The sequence below is a fragment of the Crocuta crocuta genome, unplaced genomic scaffold (genome assembly GCF_008692635.1).
Source record: "Crocuta crocuta isolate KB4526 unplaced genomic scaffold, BGI_CrCroc_1.0 scaffold218, whole genome shotgun sequence".
Classification (NCBI taxonomy): domain Eukaryota; kingdom Metazoa; phylum Chordata; class Mammalia; order Carnivora; family Hyaenidae; genus Crocuta; species Crocuta crocuta.
The window spans coordinates 4,386,504-4,400,170 of NW_027533170.1; the positions used below are offsets into that span (position 1 = coordinate 4,386,504).

The following is a 13,667-nucleotide window of genomic DNA, read 5'->3' on the forward strand; positions in this document are numbered from 1 at the left end:
TCGTTCGAAATCACTGTTCTTAAAGTGGCAGTCGACCTGACTCAAGGTACCACACCTTAATACACATATCTTAACCTCTTAATTAAGATGGGTATTCTATCTTGAGTGCCCTCATAACGAAGTACCCCAGTGCAAATATGCTGCTGAAAATCCAGTGTTAGCGGACACTCACATTCCTGATAGGAGGGAGACGTGAACTGTTGTAGCGAGCTCCTTGATGAACAGGTAAAAGACGTTTCAGAGCAGTGCAGGGGGAAGCACAAGATAATCCCACAGGAAACTTGATATACCAAGGTACATTTTACTCTCTGAAACCCACTGTGAGTAGTGCTCAGATACTGCAGGGGTTTAACGTGGCGGGGTGGGTTCTCTGTGGCCCCGGGATGGCTCATTCGGTTGAGCATCCGACTCTTGATTTTGGCTCAGGTCATGATCTCACAGTCTGTGGGATCAAGCCCTGTGTCAGGATCTACACTGACAGCATGAAGCATGCTTGGGATTCTCTCTCTGTGTCTCTCTCTGCCTTTCCCCTGCTCGCATAACATGTGCACTCTCTCAAAATTAAACTTTTTTTTTTTTAAGTGTAGGGATCTGAGCATAAATCTGAATGGTTTTCAAATTAGTATTTACACCCCACCCCACCCCAAAAAGCATTTTTAAACGTGACTCATCTTTCTTTCCTCTTGAGTTTCTCTGGAAGATTGCCAGTGCTCTGGAGATTATAGGTTTAAGGCAGAGAGATTTTTGAGATGTAGGTATTTCTAAAGGTCAGGTATTATTACAAATTGCCGGCTCTCAGCTAAAGAGAGCTGTAGGAAAGCAGAAATATGTTCACTGACTCTCCAAGTCAGGGAAAATTCCAGATCAGCCGACCAGCTACACTCAGTGTGACCCTGTCCTGTCCAAGCCCCCACTTCTGTGAGATTAAGCCAATTGCTTAACTCAAGAGTGAACTTCCCACAGTTCCTAGAATGCCAACCAACCTAGCGGGGCTGCCTTCAATAGTAGATTATTCCAACTGGACGCCTGTGGAGACTGTATTTTTCTTCTGGCTCCTGGATGAGGGCTCTCGCCTCCAGACCACATTGCCTTTGTGGTGATTGATGGGAAAGCTGCTTTGAAATAGTTTTGTCCGGAGACAAGATCTTTGGCAGGCTGCCCCTCGGGCTTAGCACTCTAAAGAAGATGAAAAGAAAACGGGAAGAAAAGAGCACCTTCATGTAAAGGGTTCACTTGCAAGTTTAACCCCCAGAAAGAGGGACAAGTCAGAAATTGTGACACTCAGAAACAGAAGTCCAGGCTTATTATCATCTGGAAATGAAACTGTAACTTGATCGTCCTTTACAGAGCACTTGTCTATCACAGGCTTTCCTAAAATAACAGACTCATTGGAAATGGAAAGTGGTGGCATGGACTGACTCAAATATGGTTTTGTTTTGTGGCCGGGCCCCCCTCCTCTCCCGGCCCTGTCAATTCTTGGCTTGATTTCCTTTCCTTCTCTTGCCCCATCTCTTCTTTTCACAGATACAAAACAGTATCCGGTGTTTGTGGGCCACAAGCCAGGACGGAACACCACACAGAGGCACAGGCTGGACATCCAGATGATTATGATCATGAATAGAACCCTCTACATTGCTGCTAGGTGAGTGGCCTTGTCCTCACATATGCCCTCAGAGCTTCTGATGACAGTCCTGAGATCCGAGTGTTCCCGGGATACCTCGTTTTAAAGATCATGACATTCCCAAACAAACGTTATTTAATTTAAAGGCTACCTTACTTTGTCAAGCCATCATTCTTTCAAGATTTTCTGTGTCTATTTAACTGTAGGTGGATTTAGGTTGAAGTAATTGCATATTTTGGAGCTTAGATTCAAATAAGCCACTGTCCTGAACATATATGCAAATATCTGAAGCAACCAGTATGATACTTAAATTAACTTGAATGTGTAAACATTTATTATATAGGATGTGTGTATATGTGTTAGTATTTTTGTAGTGAATGTATGGTGTATCTCATTACTGTCATAGAATGGCAGTAGTAAGGTTTTGATTTGGATCTAGTAAGAAAATACTCTTCCATTGGGTAATGTCATCTAAACAAACCATGTCTTAAGGCTGAATGGCAGGGTAAGAATACAGCCTAAACAATGCTCACATGGACTTTAGGCTTTTGTCGTAATTCTATTCTTAACTTAACTGGACCATAACTTCTCTAGACATACGTGTCCTATGTCAAATGAGATCTTAGGTTAAGAAGTCCCTTGGGATTGGGGTGCCTGGGTGGCTCAGCTGGTTAAGCATCTGACTTCAGCTCAGGTCATGCTCTCACAGTTCATGGGTTCAAGCCCCATATCAGGCTCTGTGCTGACAGCTCAGAGACTGGAATCTGCTTCAGATTCTGTGTCTCCCACTCTCTCTCTGACCCTTAAATAAACATTGAGAAAAAGAATTTTACTTTATTAAATTTTTTTTTAATGTTTTATTTATTTCTGAGAGAGAAAGAGAGAGAGCATGAGCAGGGGACCGTCAGAGAGAGAGGGAGACACAGAATCCGAAACAGGCTCTAGGCTCTGAGCTAGCTGTCATCAGAGCCTGACGCGGGTCTTGAACCCACGAACTGTGAGATCATGCCCTGAGCCGAAGTTGGACGCTTAACCGACTGAGCCACCCAGGCACCCCAAGGAAAAGAATTTAAAAAAAAGAAGCCCCTTGTTTTTCTAACAATATATGGTCCCCAGTTTTGGAGATACATGGCTCATTCAAAGTAATTCTAAATGGAGAGTGACAAAGAGCACTATTTTGTGGGGTTCCACTGTGATCTTGGGTCTAGACTGATTAATCACTTCACACTGGGAAGAAGACATAGACACTATGTTTGTGATACTTGTATGACTGTGAACATAGATAAGCAACAGGTAAATAACAGTGCATGACTCTTCCAAAGCACTTAGGTGTTGTAAAATGACAAGCTAGGCAACATAAAGCAAAAGCCACTGGCCACATTAAAATACCCTACGAGTATCCCAGGGAGCAATGCCAAAACACTTTAACAATTTTACTTCACAAATACTTACAGGGTATATACTACTTGTACGAGCTATATAAGTCATACTATGTAAATTTTTTATAAATGTTAATTCATTCAATCCCGGAGGGGAGGGGAAAAAAACCAACCTTAGGTAAAAGAGCTATTATTATCTTCATGTCTTACAGGAAGAAAGCAAGGTACAGAAAGGTGAAATGTCTGGGCCAAGACGGCAAAGGCAGGATTTGAAATGGGGTGGCCTTGCTCTAGAATCTGGGGATTTACTTCCTGTACTAGGCAGCCTACTAAGTAGGAAAGCCGGTCCTATTTGTCTGGCAGTACCCTTCTAACAGCTGATGCCTAAGAACCTAGCCAGTGTGGGTATTCATTAGAAAGCATTCTCATTAGGTTCTCAGCAGGTGCCTCTCTGGTAGAATATCAGGTCCTTCTGGGGCACCTGGGTGACTCAGACGGTTGAACATCCGACTCTTGATTTCGGTTCAGGTCATGATATAATCCCAGGGTCATGGGATCGAGCCCCATGTTGGGGGGGCACTTTAGATTCTCTCTGTCTCCCCCTCGGCCCCCTCTTCCCCAATCATGCTCTCTTTCTCCCTAAAATAAAAATAAAATAAAAATCATTAAATGTTTAGAAAAAGAATATTAGGTCCTTCTTAAGGATCATTTTTAGTTTCCTAAATGTAGCAGGGCTGGAAGGTTACATTTGTACCCAATTATCTATGGGCAGGTCAAAACAAATGATTACACACTGGATCTGTGATATTCTGGAGTCAAGAATCTGTGAATGATTCACTTTGTAACTGAGTCTCTAGCAGACTGCCCCTACACCGGATGAATTAATGTGGGTGTGGACTGCAGGTCCAGGGTGGCACCAGAGTTAGGAGCAAAGTGCCACGCAAACTTAAAAAGTGACCATTAGCCCAGCCTGTTAAAACCAAGACCGTTGTTATCTTAACCCTCATTCCCCGGAAAGGAGAGAGCAGAAACGTAAGGGAAGAAAGGAGAGACACACTTTCATGGCTTTTTTGAGACTATAAAACAGACTTGGGGCACCTGGGTGGCTCAGCTGGTTAAGTGTCCGACTCATGATCTCACAGTGTGCGGGTTCGAGCCCCAGGTCGGGCTCACTGACAGTGAGTGTGGAGCCTGCTTGGGATTCTCTCTCTCTCCCCCTGTGCACCTCTCCCACTGGCGTGTTCCCTCTCAAAATAATTAAGCTTAAAAAATTGAATTAAAAAAAAAGACTATAAAACAGACTTGCCTTTTGTGAAAGGTCAGATTTGTAAAACACCCTCACACTGACATGTTGGCTTCCACTCTACACACGCAGCCCCTTCCCTTCAATCCACACCCCTGGGAAAACTCAAAGAGCTCCCTGGCCACCATCTTTAGGGTCCCTCCTCACCCTTCGATTTCCCAGCACTGCCCAGAGAGACCCCTGTTCCTAGGCAGCAAGGGACACAATGTAAAGTTTTAATCCTTCCCCCAGGCTCAAACCAGGGCAAGACAATTCAGTTCTGCTCAGTGGAGGGGGGAAGAGGGAAGTCTTTGGATTAAGTCAGTTTGTGTTCAAATAACTTAATTCAATAAGAGTGGCCTGTGAACCCTGAGATGAACATACAGGTAGCTGGGACTAGCCCTCCGCCCTGGTCTTAGGTTTAGCACAAAAGCGCGGTTTCTGTTTGCTGGGCAGTCGGTCTCTTGGATATTGAAAAAGACTGCTACTGTCCAAAAGATTTCATTCACAGAATTCCACCTTTTAAAGGCTTCCCGGTTCTTCCAGACAATCGGTGTCAGCAATTGGAAGCCAAGGCCTACCAAGAACCCAGAGATTTAGTGAGCCTTGATGGCAGGGACCCCTTTCAATTCTGCTTTATTACTATCCATTTTGAAGATTTTTTTTTGTTGGTTTGTGTAATCTCTAAAACTGCTAATTAACATAAACAGGCTATGCCAGAAGGGGGCAATCCGAGAGCTTTCTGAGGAATTGCCAATACATATTAATCAGTTGTTATTTTACAATTCATATATTCCACTCCTACTTAAAAGTTTTAGAGGAGAGGCGGCAAGGAAGAAACTAGAGCCATTGCAAACCTGATACTGAAGTAATAAGCAATTCCATCCCAATAATAAGCCTGACCCACAGCACCACCAATAAAGTCAAACCAGTAATAAAAGAATGCAATAAAACTGCCTTGAAATTAAAGGGCAGAGTGTTTCTGGCACCCTACTGAGGTTCCAAGAACTTCCCAATTCAGCAATTTAAAAAAAAAAAAAGCAAAAAAAACCCAAAAAACAGGCTCACCATTCTCTTCGACCACCCTCTCTCTCTCTCTCTCACACACACACACGCGCGCGCACACACACACACACACACACACACACACAGAGGCTCACACGCTCACAGTTGCAAGGAAATTTTGTAAGCCAACCGCCTTGTCCCCAACTTTTATTTTCACATGAGAGAGGCAGTTTTGATTTCTCTTTCTCTCTGTTGTAATTTTCCTAAAAGCAGTAGCAGACAGATTTCCAAGGAACCGTGGGGGAAAAAATTAAAGTGAATCCTGACAGCAGATCATTCCTTTCTTTTTTTTCTTTCTTTCCTTTATTCTTCCCCCCTCCCTCCACTTTCTCTTAAGTAATGAGGGGGCTTGAAAGTCTACATGTGGGAGCCTTGAGGTCCTGGTTGAAAGCTGTGGGTAATTTTCCAGCCCCAGGACTTCCTGCATTTTAGAAAAAGTCAATGTTATTTCAAGGGAAAACGAGCTGTTTTGCTTTCCCTCACTAGTCCCCCATCTCCCTAGTTGAACGTAGTTCTTTTCTTTTCTTTCTTCTGAATTCCAGACAAAAACGCCCTTGTACTCTGCTCACACAGAAGAGGGTGTTTAAATATAGCCCCACACCTGAGCTGCCGATTCTGTCTCTTCCCTTCCAGGGGGAGATTGGCAGCAAATCATAAAGACGACCAAATTTCTCAACAAAAACAAGAAGGTGAACAGAAGCAAGAGATGTAAACTTAAGCTCAAGCTCAAGTACATTTTAGACCTTAATTGACCATCATTGTGTGAAGAAAACAGTGCTTTCTGGAAATAATTTCACCTTCATCATCTCCCATCTTGTCAATCAAATCATCAAAGCTAAGGCTGAAAAAACATTTTGTAATGGGAGAAAGAGCCAGAGATTAGCTTTTTGTTAGCCCCTGTGATGAACGAATGTGGTATGCTGACTATCAAGTGTTCCATATGTGGATTTGAAGATGTTGTAAAGGCATGTGAACCCATCCGTGTTCTGGCTTTGGGGTCCATTTAACTTTCAGAGTCCTCTCTCCTGAACTACTCACATACAGATACTGTAGTTCTGGTATGAGGGACACCATGGCGAAGTTTTTTTTAAGAGGTGCCCCCTCCAGAGAGATCCCATGATTTGTCAGAAGTAGCAGTGTTATCCGTCGGCACCTCTTGTAGGCTGAGCGGTTCCCTTTTTCTTGCATGTGGATGTCTCATTTTTTAATAACATGGATATGGATTTATCTGCCTTGAATGAGATATATACTCATACTCATTCAAGAGAAAACTAACTATCTTGACTCTTGTGTTTGACACTGTTAATTTTTCCACTGTTTACAGGGACCATATTTATACTGTTGATATGGACACCTCACACACAGAAGAAATTTATTGTAACAAAGTAAGTAGTTTTGCAACCATCTTTCTAGAATGATGAGCTTTAGGATAGTTCTTGAAGGAAATATGCATTTTAAATGCACTGACTGAGATGACATGGCTAATAATTTGGAACTTTTTGTGAAATCCTACTAATTTGAGGCTAATACATGGCCAAAAACAGTTACATACTTCAGAGTTTATTCATCAAATATGTGTACATATATAACTTTGGAGTTTTGGGTCATTTCTAAATTCCTTTAATAAAATACTGCCATGTTTGTCCAGAAAAATATCAGTTTTCTTATGTAAAATTTTTGCCCCACAAATGTTTCAATGTTACATTTCCATGTCTTAAGGTATTAAGTTTGATTTGACTGTTGTGGCTCAGGAATTTGATCATTATCCATTTCAGACAGACATAAAATATAACCTAAGCTTCCCCTATAACTCCACATGGAGGTATTTTACTTAATAAAATCTGCCACAGAAGTAGACGATTCCTTCAGTCCATGAATTTACGTGGAGTGTAACCTGAATTAAATCTTTGTCCACCTAAAGTGAATGTCCCCTTTATGTTTAAGTAAATGACTTCCATATTTTAAGGAAAAAGCGTGCTTTTTGAAAACTGATTTATCAACTGAAAGGAGAGGGCCAGGACATGTATTTTATCAAAATGAGTGTAATTTAGCATGTTGATTTGTATATTTTATGTGAAATTTCACACTGTTTTGTTCCTCCTTCTCTCCTTCATCTTTATCTCAAAAGAGAAGACCATGCCATAGTTTAATGAATAGATAGAGGAGTTCAAAATTAAATGAACGGTTCCCATCTCTGATCTTTTGTTGTTATGGTGAATTAATCATGGAGAAAGGGTGCGGAAAGCTTTCAATAAATATACGTTCAGCCTCCATCTCCCCAAGGGAACGCTTACTTCTGAAATCAAATGCAACCACCTCTGGACTCTAATTGATTTCTTTCTTGGTCCCTGCAGAAACTGACATGGAAATCTAGACAGGCTGATGTAGACACATGCAGAATGAAGGGAAAACATAAGGTAGGCAATTTTCATTTCTCCTGCAGCTGCCACTTTGGGTTAAGTTTCTGACTGTTATCTCCAGCCGTAGATCGCGATGCGGAATGGATCGTCAGAGTCCCTTTTCCCTCAGTAATTGCTTTTTCCATCAACTTATTGAAGGCTTTAATTTGCAGAAATAGTTTGCTTTTAACGTGATGAAATATTACGACAGCTGCTGGGGCTGCATCATGAACTACTTAGGGGCACCCGGGATTACGGCCACAAGGCTGGCTGCCCCGACCCTTCTGAATGCACTGTCTGCCAGCCCCCCACACAGGCCCAGAGCCCTCGGGGACGCCACGGCAGCACTCAGAAAAAGGCTGCCGCAGACACGCAGGGGGTTGTGCCTTTAGTCCTAGACCAACATAAAAACATACTTCAGCTGGGAGCCTTGCAACATCAAGGGACCCGGGGACATCTGGTGTTAAAATTAATATAATGGAAGGCTCGCACTTCCAGGCTTGCCTTCCTTTCATGGCATAAACACACTGGCTCCTGTCTACACCATGTTTCCACTGTTACAAAAGCAATTGTGGTCAGCGTCATCTTCTGGTAGACAGTCAGGAGGGGCTCAGCAGGTTTTTAACAGGGGAGCCCCACGGCCACCTTCGCTCTAACCTGATGGCCCACAGATCGCAGTACACAGGAAAGAACGCATTTTCTATACTGAACCGACTGGCTACAAACGAGTCTGAATTATTTTTCAGGATGAGTGTCACAACTTCATCAAAGTTCTCCTAAAGAAAAACGAAGATACTTTGTTTGTCTGTGGAACTAATGCCTTCAACCCTTCCTGCAGAAACTATAAGGTAAATGCGGTTTTGTCTGTCGCGACCACACAGGGCCGGAGGTATTTCATAATTTACTGTGATTGTACCTGCAGTGACCTAAGACGGTAATTCAACACCATCTGGGTGCGTCTCGCTCGCTGGGACTTAACATATCGCTCCACGCGAGTGATCCTGAGCAGGCCTCTAAGCTTCCTGTTTGTGCAGGACTGACTGACACACCTTTTGGGGGCCTGCCCAGCAAAGTTCGTTTCTGTTAAGACCCTATTCTCTATTGTTAGGAACACCAGCAGACTTTCCCATGGATACCATGTGGGTTTCCCCTCTTCTCCCTTCCCTTCCTCCCTCCCTCCCACCATCTCCTCTCTGAGCACAAAAACACACTTCTGTTGGGAGTGATTGCTATTTTAAAAGGTATCTCAAAAGTGCGCCACTGGAAACTGTAGACTTTCTTCTAGGTAAGATTTCTAAGAACACAGAAATTTAATTCCACTAAGCACTCCGCTTACTCGACTGTGGCTTTACCTACTCTGGCCTTTATGCAAGGGGGGGAAGCGAACTGTCGAAGCACTCATACGTACTGCCAAAGAAGCAGGAGCCGCCGGCTGAAGGCAGGGCAGTGATCTGAGGTCTGGGCTCCTCACTTGTTAGCTCTCCTTGCCCCTTCTTTCTGCCTCAGACTTCCTTTCAGCAAACACGTATGGAGCTGCTCAAATGGCCAGGCACTGACTGGGGGTATAAGGACAAACAGGAGGCCTCCGTCCTTAAGGAAGATGAGAACCCCCAATTCCAAGGGGTTGTGCCCTGACATAACGCAGAGCATTACAGGGTCACGTCAGAAAGGTACTAACCTTAGCCTGAGATGAGGAATCTGAGGAAGCTTCTAGAAGAAGGGAGATGACCCCTCTCTTCAAATGCTCCCCCTGCTGTTCTCACATATGGAACATGAGCACCTCCAGCCCAGAAGACACCCTAAAGTTCAGTGAGTACAGAGACCAGGTCTGTGGGTGTCCAGAATCTGACCCAAATACCTCCGAACAGGCGCTCTGCTAATTCCAGTGGGGTAAAGAGTGAATGAGATGCCTAATTTTTTATTTAAAGAAGTCTAAGTTAGCCAAATGAAGGGAGAAGGGCATTCCAGATAGAGGGAACAGCATGAACAAAGGCATTGAGTAAGAAACGGTCTGTTGAGCTTGAGAAACTTTACCTGGTTTTGAAGTGCTGGACTGGGAAGTGACAAGTTCTAACAAAAAGGAGGCTGGAGAGGGAGGTGGTCCGGGGATAAATGGGAGAGAAGAGACTCAGGAAATACTTAAGCAACAAAAACCAGCAGGATGTAGGCACTGATGAGAAGCACATGACAAGGAGAGAGAGGAGTAAGGAATGACTGCTAGGCTGTCTCTTGGGTGAGTGGATGGATGGAGCCGCCACGGGCTCAGACACGGAACGGAAGCAGAAAGGCGGCCTGGCTGGCTGAGGCAGGTAGTTAGAAGGCACCCGAGGCTTCAGTGTGGAGCACTGGGAGGGCACCCGGCTCCAGATGGGTGGCACTGCCTGCTGATAGAACGGGAACAGAGCTAACGAGAAAATGGGTGGCTTAGTCTTGATTTAAGGAGAGACATGGGGAGAAGAATACACATTTGGGTTTTACCAGGCATGAAGTGAACCCTGAGGGATGAGAAATGATTGGGGCATCTGGGTGGCTCAGTTGGTTGGGCATCCAACTTTGGCTCAGTTTGTGGGTTCGAGACCTGCATTTGGCTCCACCCTGGCAGTGTGGAGCCTGCTTGGGATTCTCTCCCTCTCTCTCTACCCCTCCCCTGCTTTCACTTTCTCTGTCTCAAAAAAAAAAAAAAGAAGAAGAAGAAGAAGAAAGAAAGAAAGACAGAGAAATGATGGGCTCATATCAAAACCAGAAGGCTCACCACCTGGTATGACAGTGTTAAAAGACCCTCAGCCTTAGCACAGACATCAAAGGGAGGGTCTGTTTGACCCCCACAAAAAGCTCATCTTCCCTCTTAAATTTGAAAATGGGCACGAGCAAGGCCAGGATTAGGGTGAGGAAAGGGAGGCACCTGCCTCAGGCACGGGAAGTAAGGGAATTCCATACCAAGGTTAAGTGATTTTTTTAATGCAGTACTTTTCAAAATCTAAATTGCTGTAGAACACACTACCTTCTAATAGCAAACTTTTTAATAATGACAGGACCAGTTCGGTCTGTAATGGAGGCAGTCCGTCCACACTCTTACTCAGGCCAGTGACAGCGTGCAGCTGACGTTGTGACTTTAATTCTCCCACTTAATATTCCATCCCCGTATGTCATTGTTTAGGACTCATTAAGATTAATGCTTTTCACAATTCCCAACCAATTCCCTAGCTGGAAAGCTATCTTTCATGACAAATTACAGGCTTCCTCGGCACAGGGATACCCGGGCCAGAGTGGTCTAGCTCATTCTTCCCGCACACGTTCCATTCCAGGGGTGCCTCACCCAGGGCGACACCTCCCACTTCGCACTTGTTCCAGCCGCCTCTGCTGAGGCACATTCAGGGGCCTGGACCTCGCAGGAAACCGCACACGGGACGGTCTTCCCGCACAGGCCTGTCTGTCTGCCTGCCTAGCACTGCAAGTGGTAGCAAGCACCCTTGACATCGGTCAGAGAAGTGCTGTTTTCAGACTCGGGGCACTGCAGGGACACGCTGTCCCTTAAGCACTTTGTACGAACGGATCAACATGAAAGGTTCAAAGCAAAAACGATGACCAGTCTTCCCCGCCCCCCACAAAAGAAAACCCCGGGTCTCACAGTGCCGAAGCATCAAGCTGATTATAATAACTTGAAGCAGAAGGGTGATGAATTTTCGGTCTCTACCTCTGCACCATGCCATGATTCATAAAGTTTTTAATACAGTAAGTATTAGGAAGATTACAGCCCCCAAAGAAGATGACCTAGGAAGGAATTCTGAAGGCTGCCCACTATAAATCTAAAAGTTCACTCTGTACCTTTGGCCTTCCTGTTCTCCAAACCTCTTGAACTTCTGCAAAAGTAATTATCTATACCCTCTGGTGATTTAATTTCCCAGGGGCTGCTGTTAAGTCTGAGATTTGGAGGCTACCACAAGGATTAGTTCTAACTTCATGGAACGAGGATTTCACCGTGGCATTGTTTTGTCTCTGGACCCTTCCAGACTCACACACCGAAACATTAATACTTCCCTGCTCCTTGCCTTTGACTGGGTATAGCTAAGGCCACTTTTTTTTTTCTTTTTTTTGAAGTAGATTCATTTAAAAACCTAAATCCTCCCTTGTATACTGTCTCCCCATTGCCAGGATTACAGCGTGCACTGCTTGGGATAAAGGCATTTCTGCTGCATCGCTGTGTACTAAGCATTACCTCTGAGGACATGCCAGACCCACAGACGACAAAGTCTGTCACAGTCCAGCAGGATGCTCTTCTTGGGATAAAATATATTAAAAAAAAAGAAAGACTTTCATAAAAATGTGCTGAGGGGAGAAGAGTACATCTACAGGATGTCTCAACTAAACAAATAGGATGCAGGAGATAACAGAGAGAGGAGACAGGGGCTTTCTCAAAGTGGTTACAGAAGACAGGTCCTGCCATATCCGTGAAACTGTTTTCTGGGGTGGGGGGGGTTCAGGGCAAAAAGCATCAATGATGGGACAACACTAACAGCTGTTCAGAAAGCACCTCACTCTCCTCCTGGGCAACGACTCCAAACACTGTGATCTAAGGCACCGTGATGGACTGCTAAAGGCCTTTCAGAGAGTTCCCCCCTCAGCACCACTGCTGTCTTAGATTCTCCCAGTTTCATATCTGTCGTCAAACACTGCAAACTGCCAGATGAAAACAAAATACTCTCACACTATACAGAGAAGACTGGACCACGGAAGGTTTAAAAACATTAATGAGGTGGTGGAGACCACTTTACGGACCCTGTGGTACTGAGACTTACATGCAGGGGAGAGCCCATAATGCAAGGAAGAAGAGCATGGGGTAGACGGCGGGAGCCACCCAAGTGCTGGCCAAGGTGGGGCCACCCTCTGAGGAAAGTTAGTGGCTGGGCAGGGGAGGCCAATTTCCTGCTCGCATCACAGCTGAGTGCAGGTGAGTGACAGAGGGTCTGTCCCACTAGGCTATTCAGAATGCTAAGTTTCTCCCTGCCCCTACCTCTGCCTGCTCCTAGGACCCTGGAATGCTGTACTGGATGCTCTGTATCTAGCGGGTGGTGTGTGGGAAGAAAGCAAAAGTGGAGGACCTCAGAAGGTTTTCAGAGGCAAGACCCAGAGGTGGCAGGCAGCCTTCTACTCACATTCCCTTGGCCAGAGCTCATCATGTGATCACACCTGACTTCAAGGGGGATGGTGGGGGTGGAAATGTGGTTCAGTGTGACATGGGGGCAAGGGAAGCAGAAGCTGGTGAGTGACTGAACAACTAGCAAGGCTTTGCCACACTCACAAATGCCCATGAAGCTAGGCAGGTACCTGCGGGAGTAAGACAAGCAGGTGTACATGTATCGTACGGATAAAGAGGCCTTGATGCTGAAAGCCATATGCTTGTTTGGGAAAAATGGCAGAGTGGCCATTACTTAGCTTGTGGCTGGTTGCCGCCACTTGGGAAAAAAGGTCCTGAATTAACTTTCCCACTTGCTCGAAAGAAAAGTAAGAAATCAGGTGTCATCTGCAGTTTCCTTATTTTAAACTAGAGCTCTTGCTTGCTTATCTTTCTTCTTTTCCTTTGATTTCCTTCCTTCCTTTCTTCCTTCATGCCTTCCCTCCTTCCTTCCTGACATACCTAACAAAACTCACTGACAGCCCAGTTACAAGCTCCAGCACGTAGGAACGAGGTCGAGGGTGGGCACACAGATGGATGTCCAATGGCCGCCCCACACCTCACTGCGTTTCACTTGTGTGACCCCCCTCACCTTCTAGGCTTCTCCTTCTGATCTACATGATTGGAGGCTGGGACATGTTTCTGAAGTTGGTGCAAAAGGCCACCTGAGCTCTTACTGCGTTGATGTTTTTGCTCCTTTACTGATGCCATACTATTCTGCAGGCTAACCAGATGGGGATTCCAGTGT

At 44.9% G+C, this 13,667-nt stretch overlaps 1 protein-coding gene across 3 annotated transcripts in view; it reads left to right on the forward strand.

Moving 5' to 3' along the window:
- The window catches only part of SEMA6A (semaphorin 6A), a 128,600-nt gene that overhangs the window by 69,026 nt on the left and 45,907 nt on the right, over positions 1-13,667 (forward strand). For all 3 annotated transcript variants that reach the window (XM_077746346.1, XM_077746349.1, XM_077746347.1), the window contains exons 3-6: positions 1,525-1,642; positions 6,672-6,732; positions 7,702-7,764; positions 8,493-8,594. In XM_077746346.1, the coding sequence (XP_077602472.1) occupies positions 1,525-1,642; positions 6,672-6,732; positions 7,702-7,764; positions 8,493-8,594 (344 nt within the window). The remainder of the gene's footprint in view (positions 1-1,524; positions 1,643-6,671; positions 6,733-7,701; positions 7,765-8,492; positions 8,595-13,667) is intronic.